This window comes from Falco punctatus (genome assembly GCF_963210335.1).
Source record: "Falco punctatus genome assembly, chromosome: 9".
In the NCBI taxonomy this organism is placed as follows: domain Eukaryota; kingdom Metazoa; phylum Chordata; class Aves; order Falconiformes; family Falconidae; genus Falco; species Falco punctatus.
This window is the reverse complement of record NC_137589.1, coordinates 53,409,900-53,430,251: the sequence shown is the minus strand read 5'-3', so window position 1 is coordinate 53,430,251 and position 20,352 is coordinate 53,409,900. Positions and strand designations below refer to the sequence as shown.

At 64.0% G+C, this 20,352-nt stretch overlaps 1 protein-coding gene across 1 annotated transcript; it reads left to right on the top strand.

The window, feature by feature from the left end:
* The first annotated feature begins 5,076 nt into the window (after positions 1-5,076).
* Positions 5,077-20,261, top strand: CERCAM (cerebral endothelial cell adhesion molecule). The gene is made up of 13 exons (XM_080401029.1): positions 5,077-12,398; positions 13,967-14,077; positions 14,294-14,411; positions 14,490-14,624; positions 14,706-14,910; positions 14,976-15,095; positions 15,246-15,322; positions 15,505-15,611; positions 15,723-15,855; positions 16,014-16,141; positions 16,219-16,422; positions 17,411-17,647; positions 18,258-20,261. The coding sequence occupies exons 1-12, from the start codon at positions 11,743-11,745 to the stop codon at positions 17,643-17,645; spliced, it is 2,229 nt and encodes a 742-aa protein (XP_080257155.1). The 5' UTR covers positions 5,077-11,742; the 3' UTR covers positions 17,646-17,647; positions 18,258-20,261.
* The last annotated feature ends 91 nt before the right edge of the window (positions 20,262-20,352 follow it).

The window sequence follows — 20,352 nt, the reverse complement described above, 5'->3', positions numbered from 1 at the left end:
CCTGTCCAGGGAAGGGCTGGGGCTGGACACCCTGGAAAGAAAGTCAGTGGCTTTTAACCCTTTCCATCAGTGGGAGCGGGAGGCTTCTTACTGCGTGCCCTGAGGAAGTCCTGTGAGCGCAGCGGAAGTGGGTGTGCACAGCTCTGCTAGGGCATGGATGCTGTTTGCTTTCCAGAAGTTTCCTCAGAGAAATGGGCTGGCTGGCCTGCTAGCCAGGAGGCCGCGGCGAGAGCAGAGGGAAGGGGTCAGAGAAGATAGCATTGGCGCCAACAGGTCTGAAATGTGCTGCACAAGCTTCTAGGAGTATCCGACCAGGGTTGTCCTTCCTGTGCTCCCCCCTGCCCTGCTCACCTGCATTTCAGCGTGGCTGCGGCAGCACACGGTGGTCGCCGGCAGCAGCGCTCCTGCCTGAGCAGCGGCTCTCCTGGGGCAGAGGGTTCGCCAGTACAGTAAGCTCCATCGGTGCGTGTCAGAGCTGATCTGCACCACACACTGCTCGCCCTGTCCTCGATCTCTGGGAGCTGCCGAGGAGGAGCCGAGAGGCTCTGAGCAGTGCAGTGCACCAGCCCCTGCTCAGGCAGCTGGGCCTGATGCCCCGAGCGCTCCGTACAAGGAGCCTTTCCCGTCCCGTGCCTGACAGAGGAGTTACTCTGTCTGATGCAGAGGGAGTGCCAAAGAGTAGTTCCCCCATCTGACTTCTGCGGTGATTCCTCTCTCACGTTTACGTTCACCCCACCACAACCTGTGTAACTAAAAGCACCCACAGGCTACGATGCTGCTGCATCTGAGAAACCCTAACTTCAAGCCCACTGCTGGGAACGAACCAATATTCAGCCTTTTCCAAATCCAGTTGCAGCGACTTGATCCCGCTTGCACTGTTTGTAAGTGATACAGACGGGCCACAGGCTCTTCTCTTGTCCTGAGTTGATGGCCGTTAGCTTTGGTGGGCTGGGGGAGTGGAGCAGGGATTCCAGGTGATGGTGGGAGCTGGCTGAAAAACAAGGAACCTGTGTGGCGTGCAGCTTGAAACGGGCTTAAACCCAAGTGGGAAAAGGCAGGTTCGTCTTCAGCGCTGCTGCCTGCCCTGCCTCTACACTGCATTTTTGCCTTAGGCTGGGCTTGTCTGTTCTTATCCCCCCAGCTGTTTGCTCACGATAGGATGAGTTCCTTCCCCCGGAGGTGTTATTCCCCTTGCTAGCGCAGGTAGACCCAGATGGCTTAGCTTCTGCTGTAGTAAAAGCTGCCAATCATTGCTAAAAAAAAAAAAAGCTAGAAATGGGAAGATGAGGGAAGCCAGGGGAGGGAGGGGAAAAGAGGGGTACAGCAAAATCTTGAAACGCACACAGAAAAAAAAAAAGTTTCTGAAATAAAAGCCTTTTAAAACATTCTCTGCCTCCAGCTTTGTCCTAGGTAGGCTCTTGGTGAAATTTTGCTCGGGTCTTGTAATGCTTTCCTCCTCCTCCTGGGTTTCCTTGGCAGCCCCGGCCGAGCCGCCTGGCTTGCGGAGCCATAAAGCCTCTCTGTTCCCAGCCTTCCCCCGGCCGCGGCTCCGGGGGCTCCGGGGGGCAGCCGCGGCCGGGCCGATCGCCGCCCAGCCCGCCCGGTGCCCGAGCCGCGGGGACGGTGCCCGGCTCGGCGGGGACCTGGGGCGGCCGCTGCGGCGGCAGGAGGCGGGGGGTGTCCCGGCCGGCGGGGACCTCGGCCCCCGCTGCTGAGAGGTCTCCGCCGCGCCCCAGGGCCGGCCGCACGCCGAAATAAATTCCATGAAATTAAAACGCGATTAAAAATATAAATAAATCAATAAATCCCGGAAGGATAAGCCGAGATGGAGCCGCAGGGCCGGGGCGCTCGCCCTCCGCGCTCGGCTCCGGCCCCAGCGGCCCCGGCTCGGCCCCGCCGGCCCTGCCCGGTGCCCGCCCGGCCCGGTGAGGACTCCGCCGCTGTTTGACGCATCAGGGCCGAGCCCCGGCCGCGCGGAGCGGCGCGGAGCCGCCGCCGGTGCTTCGGTGCCGGCCTGGCGGGGCTCGGCCGGGGCGGGAGCCGTTACCTGCGGGCCCCCGGCCCGGGCAGGGGCCGTCCCTCCTCCGCCGCCCCGAGCGCCGTCCCGCAGCCCGGCCGCTGGAGTTGGAACCTCTGCTACAGATGTCCAGACACAATTCTTGGTTCGTACGGCTCCATCGCACAAGAATTGCGTTTGGACAATCAGGAGCGGAGATTCCCGTCCTGGGCTCGCGGGGTCTTCCAGGGGGAATCCGGCTGGAGCCTGGAAAACAAGGACACACGGGCACCGGGCGGCTGCCCGCCGCCGCTCCCCGCTCCCCGCTCCCCGGCCCTGCGGAGCCGCTGCTCCGGCCCCAACAAGTTTCCAGCGCAGCCGCGGCGCTCCGCAGCCGCTGTCCATTCAACGGCACGGCGAGAGGCTCGGTTTTATCAACTCGTTTCTTACCCCCGCCCGAAAAAAAAAAAAAAAATTAAGCCCTTATAAAAAAAAATTAAACCATCATCAAGAAAAAAAAAAAAAAAAAAAGAAAAAAGAAAGGAAAAAAAAAAAGCCAGAAAACGAAAACCAGCGATTGGGCCCCGGCAGAGCAGCCCCGGTGAGCGAGGATGGGTGCGCCGGGGCCGGCTGCCGCCGGCGGGGCTCGGTGGCTCCCAGGGCTTGGCGGGGTGATGCCGCGGGGCTGCGGGCACAGACCCCCGGCTCTGCCGCGGCCGCCGCCGCTCCCGCCTCGCAGTATTCACCAGTTTCAAGCGGATCGTCCTCGAAATTCGGGCACTTTGAAAAACCGCCGAAATGTATAAATGCCGAACTGGGGTGGGGTGGGGGGGCATATTGCTAGTAATAATTAAAAAAAAATAAAGGAAAAAGAGGAAAAATCCAGGCTTCTCCCCCAGCCCCTCCTCACCGACCGGCTCCCACGAAGTTGGGAACAAATCCCCCCTCTCCAGGCAGGGAAAATCCCGGCCCGCTGCCGGCGCTTCCCCCGCCGGTGCCGGCGGCCGCGGCCGCTCCGCGGCGGGGCCGGGCAGGTCCCCCCGGGGGCGGGCTGGGGCCGGGCGAGCGGCGGACCCCCGGCCGCCCGAGCCGCCCTCCGGCCCGCGGGGCTCCGAGTTTCCACGGGGCGCGGAAAGTGCGTCCGGCGGGGGCGGAGCGGGCGGCCCCCGCGGCTCGGCGGGGCACAGCGGCGGGCTCCGGTGCACCTGCCGCCGGCCCCGAGCCGCGCCGAGCCGCCCCGGCGCTGCCCCGCGTCCTCCACGCCGTATCCACCCGGGAGGGTCCCAAATCCGCCCGGGAGGGATGCGCACACCGGGGCTCTGCGGGCTGCGCCGGGGCCGGGCAGGGCTTTTAGTTGAACGGCACAACAATAAATGTGTTGCAGAGCCGGCGAGAAAAGAATGGGGATGACCTTCAATTGGTACTGGATTTGAATAACACCACGGGGTGATAAATGCCCATTGTGTTTTAGGAGTAATGAATCTCCACTGTCTCTATAGCACAGAAACAGCAGCTGCAACCTGGAGCCAGCCATCTCTTAAAGACACAGCTCCCAAACCCCAGCCCCCGGCCCGGCTCGGCTCGGCACGGCACGGCCCGGAGCCCCCGCACCCGCCCGGGCCCGGCGCTCGGGGCCCGGGGTGCGCCCTGCCGCGGGGTCCCGGCGCCCCGCCCCGGGGACGGCCGGGGTGAGCCCCTCTCGGGGGTACGGGGGTCCCCCCTAAGCCGCCGTGCAGGGCTGGGGCTGGGGTCGCCTCCTGCCCCTTCGGTTCCCCTCGAGGACCCCTCGCCCCGGTCCTGCTGCCACGGGAGTGGCACTGCCCGGGTCCCCAGTGGGGTACGGGGTCACCTGCACCCTACCCCGGCCCCCCACAGCAGGGAAAGTGCCGGGGATAAATAATTCTCATTGTTTTCCCCTAATGAATATTACCGACTTGCCAGGCCGGCAGCTGTGGGCTCTGGCCGGGGGAGCGGGGGCATCGCCTGCCTCTCCCCGCCCGGGGACCCCCCCAGCCCAGGCCCACTGGGGGTCCCCGTAACCGCGGGGAAGAGCGTGGGGCCGGCTCCCACCTGCACCCTGCCATGCCCTGGGTGCCACTGGGGTCCCCGGGCAGAACCGGGGGAGGGGGGATGCTGGAGGGGCGTGCAGGGGCTGGGGGGATTCACCGGAGGGGACTGTACTTGCCCCTCCTCACCTCCTCCCCGTGTCCTTGCCCAGGGTCTGCCCGCTTGGGGAGAGGTGATCATCACCAAGAGAGCATCAGCTGATGTGGGGAGAGAAGCCCCCACAGCCCCCAGGATGCTTGGAGCAGCCCAGCCCCACGGAGCTGTGGGGTGACCCCGGTCCCTGTCCCCTGCCCCCAGCAATGTCCCCTGCCTGCGGTGGGGCCAGGTCTGGGCCAGGGGACAGCCCAGGGACAGTGCCAGGCCTGAGCCCTGAGCAGGGACCCGGGGTCAGGGATCTGCAGCTGGGGGCTGCGCTCCCGCAGTCACGTTCTCAGCCCTGGGAGATTTTGCCCACCCTGCAGAGGTGTGAGGGTGTCCCAGGGCCTGGGGACAGCCACGTGCCCACAGCCTCTGACACATGCCACAGCGGGGGCCAGGGGGATGCCCAGCTCCTGCCATGGCCCCTGCAAGGGGCTCCCTGCGCACCCACCCCTCCCTGCCAGCGCTGTTAGCAATGAACCTGCTTCCTAGAAGGATGAAAATCAAAAGAAAGGTGGCATTAAAGAAATGCAGCAGCAGCAGCTGAAGGCCCCTGCCTGGGTCATCACCATGGCCCAGGACCAGGCAGCTCTCTGGGTGGCGGGAGCCCTTGCAGGGCAGCCCCTGCCGCTGCCTCTGCTGCTGCCCCAGGCCGCTGCCCCTACAACTGCCCCTACTGCTGCCCCTATTGCTGCCCCTATCGCTGCCCCTATCGCTGCCCCTACCGCTGCCCCTACCACTGCCCCTATCGCTGCCCCTATCGCTGCCCCTACCGCTGCCCCTATCGCTGCCCCTATCGCTGCCCCTACTGCTGCCCCTATCGCTGCCCCTATCGCTGCCCCTATCGCTGCCCCTACCACTGCCCCTATTGCTGCCCCTACTACTGCCCACACCTCCCTGGCATTGTTTTAGCCCCGGACCTGCCGGCCTTTTAACTCGCTGTAATTCCTAATGCTCCCTTGACCACCTTTTTTTTTTTTGAAGTCTCTTTCCCAAATCTCAGCCGAGTTAATGAAGTTATGTGATCCTATAAATGTTAATTGTCTAAACTTCTTCTCTCTCTCTCTCTTTTTTTTTTTTTTTTTTTTTTTTTTTTTATCTCTCTCCTCCTTGCTGCTTTCTGCTCCACTTGTAATAAAGAAAATATCTTGGCTGGTCTTACCCAGTTGCTTGGCAACCTCAATAGAAAAAAAGAGAACAGAATGTAACCAATCCCGAGACAACCGAAAGATTTTGGTGACATGTGACCTCTCCGAAAAGGGCAGCCTTAAACTGTCCCTTCTGTCCTTTGCTCCTGACCATTAGGGTCTCTCGCCCTCCCCCCTCCCCCCCCCCCTGCTCCTTACACCAATAAATATGGATTAGTGAAATACTTTTTCCCACACTGATGAAAAGCCGGGATTGATCTTTCCACCTCCTTTATGTACCAACCTGACAAGTTTCTAAACAAAATTAAGAGGGAAGAGGCGAAAGGAGCCATCCTGGGCTGGGCGGCTGGGGCCGGATCCTGCCCTGCCACGGGGATGGGGGGTCCCTGACGGGGCGCTGGCGCCGACTGTGCCGGGCTGTGGTCTGCTCAGCCTGCTTGCTGCGTGCCAGGGAGCCCCTCGCACAGCACCAGGGCATTAGGCACTCAAATGTAGTTTTTCTGACCCAAAAAGGGGAAAAAATAAATCCCGGGCCCAGCTCTGCACTCCCTCAGCAGGCGCCTGCGTGTCCTGGGGGGACCTGGCCTTGTCACGGAGCCCAGGGCTCGCGGCCGGCTGGGGAATTCGTCTGCAAATTACATTTCATCCTGGAAAAACCCCCACAACATGATGTCATTGGCTTCCTGCTGCACCCTGCCAGCCCCCCTCCACCTGCCACCGGCCTCCGCTCGGCCAGCATCAGCGTGGCCAGGAGTCCCAGCACGGTGGTCAGCCCCGGTGCGGCGGTCAGCCCTGGCACAGCCGTGAGCCCCGGCACGGCGGTCAGCCCCGGCACGGTGGTCAGGCCCAGCAGAGTGGTCAGCCCCGGCATGGCAGTCAGCCCTGGCATGGCAGTCAGCCCCGGCACAGCGGTCAGCCCCAGCAGGGTGGTCAGCCCCGGCACAGCAGTCAGCCTCAGCACGACGGTCAGTGATCAGGCTCCCGCCCTCCCGCCGGCCCCCCGGCTCTCGGCTTTCCCAGGCTCCCAGCGCGGTGAATGCCTCTTTCACCAGCAGTTCCCCTCTTCCCAAAAAAGCATCACCTTGCCAGCTCCCTTCCTCCCACCAGCTGCCAGGAAAAAAAAAATTAGGGCAAGGAGAGGGAGCGAGAGAAAAGCCAATGAACTTGTTTCCAGCTTTTCCTTTGGATCAACCATCCAGCACCGGGAGAAAAATATTTCTCCTGTAAAAATATCCCCTCTCTGTGCAGGCTCTGAGCCCTTCGGCACCAGGAAGCCAGCCGGAGACACAGGCTCAGCGGCGGCAGAGGACACTGTAAGTTGGGCATCTGCTTAAGCAGTTTCTTGGCTTTTTGGGGGGGCTTGCTACTGTTTGGGGCTGAGCCCCCCCAGGGATGGAGGAGGAGGGTCAGAGCAGGGGACAGTTGGGAAAAGGGGGGTTGGGGGGTGCCGGCTGTGGGATGGGGACAGGGTGGGCACCGTGTGGTGCCCGTGCTGGCGGTGGCGTGTGGTGCTGGGCACTGGCAGCCCCAGGGTGCACAAAGCCCCTTTGACCAGCTCACAGAGGAGCTGCTCATCCCTCAGCCCCGGGACTGGCCCTGGGAGAGGACAGCGGGACCCTGGCCCTGGGCACCCAGGGAAGGCCGACAGGGAGGGGGGGCTGGGGGGCTGGGGCTGCACATCCACCTGCATGGGCCCTCCCTGGGGTCCCAGCGCTGACCCATGGGGTCCCCACAGCCCCTGTGCTGGGCTAGTCCCTGGCCAGCCACCCTAGCGTGGGGTGCTGTGGGGAGCTGGGGGTGCCCCAGCTGTCCCTTGTGGGAATGGAGGACTCGCTCCCTCCCACCATGGGAGATGGTGACACCCGTGAAGCCACCAGACCCTGGTCCCCAGGGTGGCTGCAGGGATGGCTGTGGTAGGGGCTGGGATGGCCAGCCTGGTGGGACCCAAGAGGACCTGGTGGGACCTGGTAGCAGCCGGTGGCACCCGGTGGGCCCTGGCTACCCTGCTGCCGAGGCCGGCTGGCCAGGCACAATACCACGGCCCCACTCCTGAGCCGCCGCCGAAGCCCCTTTCCCAGCGTAGAGTGCCTTTGTCTCGCCTTTGTGATGGAAAGAGCCCCCCCTCCTAAATCACGGCCCTGACACCCCCATTGTCTCCTTCCCAGGGAGGTTTGAAACTCCCCCCCCCCTCCCCGAGGTCAGGAATGTGGCCGGTTTCTATTGGGACGGAGGAGCAGGGCTGGGTGGGGGGCTGCAGGGTCACGCCGGCTCGGCGGGTCAACTCGAAAACAAAACCTTTTGAAATACCTACTCTCCATCACTGCCAACATTGTCCCCTGCCAGCGGGGGCCTGGCACAGCCCCTCGACGCCTCCAGCCCGGCCGCTGCCCACCCCAGCGGTCAGCATCTGGGGGGGGACAGAAGGGTATTGTGCCGAAGGGGACAGCTTTGTTGTCGGTCACAGCTGTCCCGGTTTGGGACGGGGACCGACTGTCAGCCCTGCTGGGGGGGGAGAGGAGGGAGGGGGTGGGAGCACACGGGTCAGCATGTTGGGGGGGACCCATCCCATCAGGGTACTGCTCTGTTGCCATCCCTCCGCGAGGGTGCAGTGAGGGGATAGGGAGCAGCTTCCTATCGCCCCCAGAGTGAAGCCCTGGCAGGGTGCGCGGCATTTCCCTGCCCCATGGGGCTGGGGCAGTTTGGGGTCACCCTTCTACCTCAGTTTCCCCTCGCTGAGGGAGGTGTCCCTCTGCCCACTCCCAGGGCTGATGGGTGCTGGGTCGCCTTTGCCACCCACAGCCAGGATGCTGGCTCTGGGCACCCCTGGCTCTGATGCCAACAGGTGTGATCCAACCTGGGGAGAAAAGGGACCGTTCTGAGGCTGAGCCAGCTACGCCAGCCAGGGGGGGCCAGGATTTGGCCGCTGCAGGGCTCGAACATGTCCCTGGCTCCCTGCGCCCAGCGGGGCATCAAGAGGGACCCCTGGGGAGGCTTCTCCCTCCCCGATGTTCACAGCCCACCAGGAACACCCCAGGCTGTCTCTCGACGGGCTGAGGTGCGGGAGAGATGCAGCCCAGTGGGTGCTGGGACCGGAGACATGTGTCTGCCCCATTTACGGTGGCACTGATTCCCCACTGGCTGAGATGGGGATGCTGCTCCCTCCAGCCTCCAGCTCCCCTGGCAAAGCATCTATTGGGTAGGCCAAAACCCCCTTGGGTGGCCAGGATCTCCCCCAGGATGCCCAAAATCCCCCCAAGATGGCCAAAATCTCCTTGGATTTTTCTGGGTGGGAAGATCTGTAGATTTTGCATGCTGCGGAAGCAGCCTGCCGAGGGGGAAAGCAGAGTGGCGCCCGTGGATGCGATGGATTTAGCAGAGACCTGGAAGGAAAACCCAGCTGGGAGGGGAGTGCTGGCCTCCTGAGCTACCCAACAGCTGGAGGGTGGCGAAAACAGCTGGAACAGCTGGAATGCTCAGGTTGAGGGGCTTGAAGAGCAGGGAGCATGGTGGGGTCACAGACACTCCCTCGGGTCCAGGTTCCCCACTGGCTGGGCAGATGCTGGGGGGCTGTACAGGCTCTGTGCCTCAGTTTCCCCACCTGTGAACTGGGCCATGGTTGTGAGCTGGATGAGTCGGGGCAGCGGTCTGGAGGGGTCAGTGTAACTCGGGCAGCATCATGGCACGGGAATGGGGACCCCTGGGGGCACCCAGGGGCACCATGGACCTTGGCAGCCAACTGGGCCCCTGGGATGTTTTTTCTTGTGAAATAAGTTCAATAAAACCTGTTCATGGCCAGGGGACTTGCACCGACCCCCCGGCCATGCACATACCCACAGAATCTCTGAGTTTCTACACACACACATATACATCTTTATATATTTGGGTTTTGCAACCAAACCTGAGACTTTTAAAGCAGAAAAATGTGACATTTGAGGAACTTGGAGCTTTTCAAAGGCTTTGCTGAAAATCTCAGAAAATTCCAAGGAAGGGGTGGAGAGGGGTGAGAGGTGGCCAAAAATCTCAGCCCTGGGTCCAAAAGCAACTTCTTCCTGTCAAAAAAGAAAATGTACTGTCGGAAATGTGCAGTGCCTCTTTTTCCGGGCAGATGCTTCCAGGCCTGACGCTGTCTCTGTGTTACAGGTATCGCCATGGGTGCGTGGAGCCGTTGGGACACCCTGGGCCCTGTGGGGACCTGCCACCTCCCTGCCAGTCCTGCTCCTGGGGTGCGGGGACCGTCACAGCCCTGTGCTAGCAGAGTGGTGGAGATGGAGATGCTGAGCTGCAGCGCAGAGCTGGGTGGTTGTCACCCTGAGGACATGCAGTGGGTGCCCTGGCAGGTAACCACCATTTCCCCCTTCTCCACAGGTTCACTTGGGGGGGGGTCTTCCATTGCAGGGGCAAAGCCGCTTGCAAGGTGTTGCCGAGCCCCCAGCGGCCTCCAAGGGTCAGCCACGAGCCCCGTGGCAGCCGGGCTGCGGGGGGAAGGCAGGCTGCAGACCTGGCTGCAGGGACAGGGATAATCCTGACCCCAGCCGAGCCTGCGAGGGCAGGCGCAGGACGCTTCATCCCTCGGCCACTCCTGGCCCACCCGTGTGCTGCACATTGCATCGGCCCATGCCTCAGTTTCCCCATGTCAGGGCGCAGTGACAGCACCCCTTCTTCCGCCCACTGCAGGGGTGGTGGGGCTGTGGACAGAGTGGTCTTTCCCTCTCCAGTCCCCAAGCTGACAGCTGGGGCGTTGGTGTGTGCGGTGCCAGGGCAGCAGGGCCGTGGCTGTGCACCAGTGGCGGAACCGCACCAGGCCAGGGATGCTGCATCCTTGGGGCAGGGCACAACAGGGCTGAGAACACAGTGGGATTTCCTGGGAAAAAACTCCAGGCAACGATGAGGTGTTGCTCTTGCTCACCGAGCAGCATCCCAGGGCTGGCCCCAGCCCAGACCAGGGCATGTCCAGGCTCGGGAGCCCCTGGCCCCAGTGCGGTGCAGGGAGTCAGAGCTCCGTGGGCTTCATCCCAGTCTGCAGGCTGGGAGCCACCCTGCTTGGCCTCCTGGGATCCAGGCCTCCCAGAATCCTGTTATATCCAGCACTGCAATCCCTCTCTGCCCTTCCCAGGTGCTGAAGGCAGGGGAGGGCTGTCTGACCCCCAGGAGAGGACACAGGGTTGGAGGGATGTGGGGACATAAGAGATGCAGGGATGTACAGGGGAAGGCATGTAGGGACAAGGGGATGCAGGGATGTAGGGACAAGGGGATGCAGGGATATAGGGGCAAAGGGATGCAGGGATGAAGAAGGGAAAGGATGCAAGAACGCAGTGATGGAGGAATGTGGGGATGCAGGGATATAGGGGTGAAGGGATGCAGGATGTGGGGATGGAGGGATGTAAGGGTGAAGGGATACAGGGATGAAGAAGGGAAGGGATGCAGGGATGCAGCAATGGAGGGATGTGAGGATGCAGGGATGTAGGGCTGAAGGGATGCAGAGATGAGGAAGGGTGGGGATGGAAGGATGTAGGGACACGGGGATCAGATCCAGCTCTGGTGGACCCTGCAGCCCCTGACTCCCCACCGAGTGCCGGTACCCGGCTGCCCCCGGCCGTGCCGCGCCGTGCTGCGCCGCGGGGCCTGGAGGTGGCAGCAGCGGCCGAGCGCGGGGCCGGGCGGCGGGGGGGCGATGCAGCCGGGTGCGTGTCCCCGCGGGGCCGGGCCGGCCGTGGGCTCCGCGGGCATCCCCGCTGCCCTGCCTTCGCCCCCGCCCCTGTTCGGGCCGCGGGGCCGCGCCCGGGGGCTGCTGCGGGGGAGAGGGGCTGCCCCCGGCCAGCTCTCCCGGGGTGTGTGTGGGCACACAGGCGGGTGCGGTCTGGACACGGGTTAGGGGTCCGGCTGTGCTCGGCTTCTGGGGTCGCCCCCCGCCCCGCTGCTCCTCTGCATCGCCGGGGACCCCCGCTGCCCCCCTGGCCCCCCACTCTCTCCGTTGCTTCTTCCAGGTGCCGCTGGAGCGTTCGCCCCCCGACCCCCCCCCCCCGCCGCAGCCCTCCCGGGGGCCCCCGGCAGCGGGCGCAGCCGGCTGGAGCGCCCACCCGGCCAGGCCCCTGCCCTGCTACGGGTGGGTGCGGGTTGGCCCACGCATGGCACCGGCCACTCACTTGGGCTGCGGGGCCACCGCGGCAGGGGGTGCGTGGCACGGGGGGTGGGGGGCTGCAGCTGCTGCTCCACAGGAGGCGGCCCTCTCCCAGCTTGCTGCGGAGCCGGAGGCCGCGTTCGTGGGGTGGGTGGTTAACGGGTGGCTTTGGCCAAATGGCCCAAAGGCCTCGGGGCTGCCGGTGGCCCCCACACGTTGCAGGCAGGCTTGAGGGGCCGCAGGTGGCCAGCCATGGCGGGCAGCCTGGGTGAGACATGACTTGGTGGGGTGGGCTCCCTTGGCACGTGATGGGGGAGAGCCACCCAGCCACGACTCACTCAGGACACAAGGGCCCCCTGGCCACCAGCCCGCCGGGCCAGGAGCCTCCCCCGGCCATGATCACCCCTGGCTACCGCCCCCCCAGCCACGAGCCCCCCCATCCGCTTGCCCATCACCCAGCCACGTGGTGCTGGGCGCCCGCAGGACCCGACCCCGAGCTTGGCAGGGGGCACACGGGGGATGCCCAGGAGCATCCTCAGGGAGGGGGTACCGGGGGTGTCCCCGCGGCCTCTCACCCCCAGCCGTGGGCTGCGGGGGCTGTTTCCCGATATCGGGTTTATTTAAAGAAACCCAACACCCACCCCGACCCCCCGCCCCCGGGGCTCACGGCGGGGCCGGGCCGGGGGCGGGGGTGCGCTGAGCGCCGCGGGTCTCAGCCCGCCCCTTCCCCGCCCGCCGCCGCCGCCATGGGCGCCGCGGGGCCGCTCTGCGCCCTGCTCCTGCTGCTGGGCACCGGCACCGGCACCGGGCCCGGGCCGGTCCCCCCCCGGGTGGTGCTCGCCCTCCTGGCCCGTAACGCGCAGCACTCGCTGCCGCACTGCCTGGGAGCCCTGGAGCGCATGGACTATCCCGCGGGGAGCATCGCCCTGTGGTGAGGGACGGGGACCCTGGGGGGAGCCGGGACCCCGGGGTGCGGGGGCGGCAGGAAGCCGGCGGGCGGAGGGGGCTGTGGGGGAGTGGGGACCCCCGGGGTGAGCCGGGATGCTGGGGTCGCAGGGACGCTGGGGGTAGCGGTGAGCCCCGGGGGAGTGGGGATGCTGGGGGGGGAAGAGGGGTCCTGGGGGATAGGTGGGACTGGGAGGGAATGGGGAGCCGGGGGTAGTGGGGACCCAAAGGGCAACGGCGAGAGGGGAACGGGGGAGCTGGGGAGAGTTGGGGGAGCTCGAAGGGATCTTGAAATAACAGGGCCCTGGGTGGAGGCAGCAGAGATCTGAGGGGATGGTGGCTTGGGGGGGAGTGGGGACCCGGGGGGACAGGGACCCTGGTGGTAACACCCCCCCACGCCCCAAAGGGTGAGGGGTGGCTCTGCCCCGGGTGCGAGACCCAGCAGGGACCCGGGAGGGGCTGGGTGCTGCGACACGGTGAGGGGACAGGACCCCCACCTTCCCCCCCCCCCGAAGCTGCGGGGCTGGCAAGGGAGGGGAGCCCTGGGCTCAGGGGGATTCTGCGTCGCCAGGGGCAGGCGCTGCCTTCCCCCTCCCTGCAGGGCTCGGCCCCAGCCCCCCCTTCCCCAAAGACACCCCAAACCGCCTTTTGCCGTGCTGGGAGAGGACCCCCATTCCTTCTCTTTCACACTCCGCCGCTGTCTCTCGCCTGAGCTTGTTGGAAACTTTTCTGCAGCTGCTTTTGCAGGGGACCGAGGTGGGGGCTGGCAGGGGAGTCCTGGCAGGGGTAGCTGGGCTGGGGCAAGGGGCGGCTGCCAGCAGCAGGGGAGCAGGGGTCCTCCCTTCGCCTGCTGCAGCCCCTGGGAGCCCCCAGCTGCAGGGCCCTGCGGGGTGTTTCAAGAGCTGCCTGCGGAGCTGGGAGCCGTGGGGGGCACAGGTCCTGCCTTGTCCCCTGCATCGCGGAGGGTCCTGGGGGGAAGCTCAGGGCTCTCTGATGTGTAGAGTGTGGGGACTGGGGAGTTGCCCCAGTGCAATGTGGGGCTCAGCCCTGTCTGTGCTGGGGTGCCCAACAAACACTGTTGTGAGGTGGGGTGGAAAAGCTGGGGACGGTGGCCGTGCATGGCAAAGGAACGTTTTGGAGGAGGATTTTAGCTGCTTGTCAGGGCCTTTCCTCTGGCTGCTGGAGCTGTGGGGTGCCGCGGGGTGTGTGGGGTGCCGCGGGGTATGTGGGGTGCTGTGATGTGCATGGGCAAGGGGGTGGTGGGCAGCTGCAGGGTTGGGACGGGGACAGCATGGCCAGGGCTGCCGCCATGCTGCAGGGACACGGCAGGAGAGCTGTGGGACAGCCTGGCCGGCCGTGGCACCGGGAAAGAAATTACCCATTCGCGTTCCCCCTCCTGCCAGTGCAGCCTCGGTTCCTTCAAATTACATGTTGTGCTCCCAAGCGAGTCTGTCGCTGGCTCAGCCTCTTGGCCCTGGGATTGTTTCTAGTGTGGGGAGGGGGCTGCGGCTGTCCCTTGGGGGGACCCCAGGGGCTGACGTCTTCTCACCCCAGGTGTGCGACTGACCACAACTCGGACAACACCACAGCGATGCTGCGGGAGTGGCTGGGGGCAGTGGGGAAGGACTATCACTCAGTGGCCTGGAAGGTGCAGGAGGAGCCCAGGTGAGGCTGGGGGAGTGCGGGGGTGGGCAGCAGGCACGGGCTGCCAGGGGCTCCTGAAGCAGCACCCTGCTCTGCTCCCTGTCCCTGTCCGGGGACACTGCCAGGAGCCGCATGGAGACAGAGCTGGGCTGACTCAGCCTGCCGGCATGCAGCAGCATGCACCGAGTTTGTGCGTTCCCAGCGAGCGGGGTTAACCCCTGCCTCCCCCCTGCCCAGCTCCTACCCCGACGAGCTCGGGCCCAAGCACTGGAGCGACAAACGCTACGAAAACCTGATGAGGCTGAAGCAGGAGGCTCTCACCTATGCCCGGGAGCAGCAGGCAGACTACATCCTGGTAAGGGACACGGGCACTGCTGGGGAGGGGGCTGAGGCAGGTGTCCTCACACCTCCAGGACCTGTGCTGTCCCCGCAGTTTGTGGACACTGACAGCATCCTGACCAACAACCAGACCCTCAAGTTTCTCATGGCGCAGAACAAGTCGGTTGTGGCCCCGATGCTGGACTCACAGACCTTCTACTCCAACTTCTGGTGTGGCATCACACCCCAGGTACGTCCCAGGGCAGGGGATCCCCCCGCCCCGCGGCAGAGGAGTCCCCCACTGTAGAGGCTTCATGCCAGTGTGCCACAGGGCTACTACCGCCGGACGGCTGACTACTTCCCCACCAAGAACCGGCAGCGGACGGGCTGCTTCTCCGTCCCCATGGTCTATGCCACCTTCCTGATCGACCTGCGGAAGGAAGAGACTTTGCGGTTGGCTTTCTACCCGCCCCATCCTAACTACACCTGGGCCTTCGATGATATCATTGTCTTTGCCTACTCCTGCCAGGCAGCCGGTGAGTGCTGAGGGGGCGGGGGGAGGTTTGGGGGGGCTGCAGTGCTCACCCGTCCCACCCGGCAGGTGTGGAGGTCCATGTGTGCAACCAGCAGCGCTTTGGCTACATCAATGTCCCCGTGAAGGCCCACCAGACGCTGGAGGATGAACACGCCAACTTTGTGCATCTCACGCTGGAGGCCATGGGTGAGTGCCTGTGGGTGCTGGGGTCCTGGAGGTGTCTCCTGCCCCAGGGGTGAAGGGACCTGGTGCTGGTCCCTGGGGCAGGGCTGTCAGCCTTGGTTCCTGACCGCAGGGGTGTGGGCTTCACTGACCGGGTGTCCCCTCTCTCTGCAGTGGATGGCCCCCCCATGCAGCGCTCCAGGCACGTTTCCTTCCTCCCCAAGCCACTCACAAAAATGGGCTTTGATGAAGTAAGTGCCAAGTGGACCCCCCCACGTCCCCCTGTCCATCCCTCTATCTGCATCCATCTATGGCAAAACCTGCCGCAGGCCTTGGCCAAGCCCCCTTCCCCCATCCTGCAGTGGCCGGGCAGGCTGTGTCCCCACCCTGCGACAACATGCCCCCTTGGAGGGGCTCTCCCCTTCCTCTTCAGATCTTCCTCATCAACCTGGTGCGGAGGCCGGACCGGCGCCGGCGGATGCTGGAGTCCCTGCAGGAGCTGGAGATTGCCCCGCGGGTGATGGATGCCGTGGATGGGAGGTGACCATGGGGGAACACATCTCTACTTTGCCAGCATCCTGCCGTCACCTTGGGGAGGTGACGGGGTCAGGGGACACACACACCTCGCCAATGCTGCCCCTTGCCTTGCAGCACCCTCAACAGCAGTGACATCAAGGTCTTGGGGGTGGACCTGCTCCCCGGGTACTATGACCCCTTCTCTGGCCGCACGCTCACTAAGGGTGAGGTCGGCTGCTTCCTCAGCCACTACAACATCTGGAAGGAGGTATGGGGCTGTGGGACCACCTGCATGGGGCTGGGACCCTGTGAGCATCACCGGGTCTCTGGAGGATGTGGGGAAAGGGGTGTCTTGTCAGGGTGAGTGGACCCGTATGGCCCAGCACGGTGCTGGAATGGGTTTGCACCTCTGCCCTCTCCCCACAGATCGTTTCTCGGAGGCTGGAGCAGTCAGTGGTCTTCGAGGATGATGTGCGCTTCGAGGCCGCCTTCCCGGCACGGCTGAGGCAGCTGATGGAGGAGCTGGAGGGAGCGCAGCAGGACTGGGACCTCATGTAGGTGCTGGGGCTTGGGGGGACGTGGGGTGGGAGTCCCTGGGGGTGGCTCTCATGGCTCGCTGCCCGCCCTGCAGCTACCTGGGGAGGAAGCAGGTGAACGCAGAGGATGAGGCACCTGTGGAAGGCGTGCGAAACCTGGTGGTGGCCGGGTACTCGTACTGGACGCTAGCCTACGCCATCTCCCACCGTGGGGCGCAGAAGCTGCTGGCTGCTGAGCCCCTCTCCAAAATGCTGCCGGTGGACGAGTTCCTGCCCATCATGTATGACAAGCACCCCAAGTAAGGAGCGAGTGGTGCAGGAGGGGCGCTTGTAGAGCGGCATGGCTGTGCCGGTGAGGGAGCATGTGTTTCTTCTCTGCTGTCACCATCCCACCCGGCTCCCCCCTGCCAGTGTTACTCATGCTGGAAGAAAACATCTGTAGCATGAGCTCATTCCACCCCAGCCGCTGCCTGGCTGCCGGCCGCTGGAAAATGGCCCTTTGCCAGTGCTGGGTGGGGGGATGGTGGTGAGGATGGAACTGGGGCTTGATGCTGGCCCCACACACGAGTCTTGGCCCTTTGGCAAGGGGGGAGCAACCCCCTGTACCCTGGCGCTGGGGGTCTATGTGGTCCTCTGCCCCTGGTTGTGGGTCTTAGCCCCATCTTGGGGCACATCTGTGCCGCTCTTCCCAGGTGGGGGTCAGCAGCAAGGTTGAGTCTGGGGAGGGGGAGGCGATTTAGGGAGTGTGTGAGTGCTGGCAGCAGAGTGTCCTGGGGGAGGAGGGGGTCGGAAAGCCAGTGAGGAGAATGGCGAAATGGAGGGATTAGGCATGTAAAAGGGAGGCTGGAGGTGGATGGAGGGGTGGGTTAGTGCTCTGGATGTGAACCAGGAGCAGCTGGGAGTCCCATGCTTGCCTGGATAACCCAGACAGCCTGGCCTGGGGCCAGCCAGGGCCGGGCCAGTGAGGTGCTGTGCCAGAGACCCCCTCCGCTCCAGGGCCAGCCCCGTGCCACCGAGGCTGGTGGGGAGAGGTGGGTCCCATCCCCTCTGCAGTCCCTCCGTGGTCCCTCCCCAGCCAGGCTCTGCAGGCAGCAGCAGTACAAGGCAGACCCCCAGCTTGGCTGCCTTCCCTGGACCCCCTCCCCGGTACCCCATGTCCCTCCCCATCACCTGCCCTGCACAGTGCCTTCCCCAGGTGATCAGTACAGTTTTTCCAGCCTTTTTTTCTCCACTGGACCATGCTCTGTAAGCCAGTCTCTCCTCTCGGGTCCCCTCTGCTTTCCCCAGCGAGGATTACAAGCGGCACTTTGCCCCTCGGGACCTGCTGGTGTTTTCAGCTCACCCGCTCCTGGTTTATCCTACCCACTATGCTGGGGACAGCAACTGGCTGAGTGACACCGAGACCTCCACCATCTGGGATGACGATGGCAAGGAGACCGACTGGACTGGCTCACAGAAGACCCTGAGGGACTCACGGGGCAGCGCTGGCCACCTCCGCTCCACCGCCCGTGACGAGCTGTGACGGTGAGCGAGGCTGTGGGACCTGAGCACGTGGTGCTGGGGACAGGGGACAGAGTGGCTGGGAAGCATCTCCCTGCGAGCGCCGTGTTTGGATGTGTCCTGGGTGCCTAGTTCCTTTTTGCCATGTGTCAGCAGCTCTCCCCATCAGACTCGAAGCACTGGGAAACAGAGATGAGGGCCTCTCTTCCAGGCGGGGAAAGGGATGTGGGGCTGCAGTGGGCTGGAGGGGACCCAGGGACCGGATCCTGCTGCTCCCCAGCCCCTCAAATGAGGAAGGGACAATGCTCCTTCACCTCCTGAAAAAGTCACCCAGGTTTGGAGAGAGCTGAGGGCATTTCATGGGGGAAAGCTTCACCCCGGTGCTGCTGCTTGCTCCCTGGGCTGTGTCCCTGTGGCGGCTGCAGGCATGCGAGGCAGCGCTGCCACGGTTAACGGGTTAACACCGGGTCAGACTTTCCCTGTCTGAGGTTGCTTATGCTGGCAGCAGAGCCTCTCCTGCGGCCAGGCTGGGGAGGCTGGAAAACAACCCTCCCGCCGCCTCTGCTGCAGGCGTGAACACGTCGTCGGGGCTGCTCCTGCCTGGACAGCTAACGTTTGCATCCTTGCCTCCTAGGGATGAGGGACTGTGACCCCGCTGGGAGCACCGCGGGCCAGTGGCCTGATCCTGTCTGCTCCTGCTTGAGAGACACAGCTGCCCTGGACAGATCCCCCAGGGTTCTTCGAATTTGCATGTGCCAAATCCACCCAAGGCAGGATTCATCCCAGGGCTCCTGGGGAGCCTGTTCCCTGCCAGGTGGAGGGACTAGGGGAGCGCTGTGCTCTGCCTCTGCTGAGGACATGTCTCCAGGACCAACCTGAGCGATGCCAACTCTGCCGTCTCCCACCGGCTTGGACTTTAGGGAGTGATTTTCAGGCCAGGGGCTGGCTCCTGTGGTGGCACACGTGGCCTCCTGCCACCAACTGGGCTTGTCCCTGGCCTGTGCCACGTCTGGGCTGAAGCCCAGTGAGGATTAAATCAGACTGTGTTTGAGCTGACGTGCCGGGTGCTGGCTCTGCCGGGTGGCATCGCCCCACGTAATGTCCCCAGGGCATACCTTGCTGGGGTTGCCTCAGAGGTGCAGCGGTGAGGGTCTGGCGGTTCCCCCTGCCCAGGATTGCTTTGGGAATGCAAACTGTAATGGGGAAAGGGAGGGAGGAGGGTGGGCTGGGAGTGTGAGACTGGAGCTCTCCCTTGGGATCCAGGCGTGAGAAGGTGGGTGGCATTTCCACGGAGCTCAGCTCCCCCCCGGGGAATGCTGATGGGAACGATTTCCGTCATTGGTGCTAGGTTTGGCCTTGGGACTGAAAACCCAACACCAGCCTCAGCGCGGAGATGTGCAGCCCAGTCCTGCTGGGCTCCGGTATCTGTCACCTTTGCGGCCAGCTCTGGAGGAGGGTGTTTGCTTTCCAAGAGCCCAGGCTTGTTTGGTGTAAACCTCAGCTCCTCGGCAGAGCAACGTTTGGTTGAAACCTAGAGTTTTCTGGGGTGGAGGAGCAATTTCCTTAAAAACTCTGCAAGTATCCCTGGGCTGGGTGAGCTGGGGTGGTGTGAGCTCCCTGCCAGGTCCCCCTGAGCTGCCACCTCTCTGCACCCCTGCCTGGCAGTGGCCCAGCCCCTGTGGCCCTGGAGCAGGTGCTGGGGTTAGCCCGGGCGGTGGGTGGCTGCCTTCACCCAGGGTTTGAGGGGCTGCACCCCTCTTCTCCCCACAGCTTAATGAAGGTGATGGAGCAGTGGGTGGAAGCCTCAGTAGCTGAGACCCACAGCGGGATGTCCAAGGCCACCAAATGATCCAGGAGAGCTGCAGGTTGAACAGCTATAGCAGGGACCTGAAGGAGAACAACCAGCTCCAGGAGATCACGCAGGACCTGAAGATCTAAGTGGATCTACTGGAGAACACGGAGAAGGAGATGGCCAAATGCATGGTCTGCAACCACAGGGTCCCACCAGCCAGTACAGGCACAGGTGGCACAGCAGGGTGGAGAGGTGATGGCAAGCTGGGGACACTTCGCTTCGCTGCCCGTCCCCTGGTTGCAGGTAGCCTCGGTGCTATGGGAGGAGCTGGGGATGGAGCAGAGGAAGGAGGCAGCCGCAGCACTGCAGTACGTGTGACTGAGCCAGGGCCCCGGTGCTTGTGCCTGCGCCTGCTGGGACGTAGGTGAGGAACTGCCAGTGCTGGGGCACTCGGCGCAGGGCACGCAGCCGGGCAGGACATGCCGACAGAGCCCAGTGCTTTGGGAAGCTGCGGCAGTGGTGGTGGGAGACACCGCTGCTTGGGCTGCCTTCTCCACTGTGAGACCCGTAACAGGTCTGCGAGGAGGAGCCAGAACTCCTCCAAGCTGTTGGAAGCTCCAGGGTGCTGGCTTAAAACCCACCCAACTCAAAACCGGTGAGGCCAGCCCTGAAACTTGCTGCAGCTCAGTGGGAGCAGCCCTTGTGTGCTGCAGAGCCACGAGCTGAGGTGACTTGTGCTTGCCGCAGTTGACAAAGCCAAAGTGGTTTTGGACCCTGTGGAAGTCACTCCCATCACTCCCCACTTCCCGCTGGAAGCTTCCCTCCAGCCTGGGCTGGTGGAACAGGGATGAAACATGGATGTGAGCCACAGAACCAGGGACTGACTGCCCGAGTTCAGCCAGCGGTGTGGGGGACAGGGGCAGAAGCAGGGCAGAGC

Coding starts and splice junctions, on each gene's coding strand:
- CERCAM (XM_080401029.1), top strand. CDS start 11,743: ATGACTTGGTGGGGTGGGCTCCCTTGGCACGTGATGGGGGAGAGCCAC. Junction 12,399..13,966: donor GCGGGGAGCATCGCCCTGTG/GTGAGGGACGGG, acceptor TTCTCACCCCAG/GTGTGCGACTGACCACAACT. Junction 15,612..15,722: donor ATGGATGCCGTGGATGGGAG/GTGACCATGGGG, acceptor CTTGCCTTGCAG/CACCCTCAACAGCAGTGACA.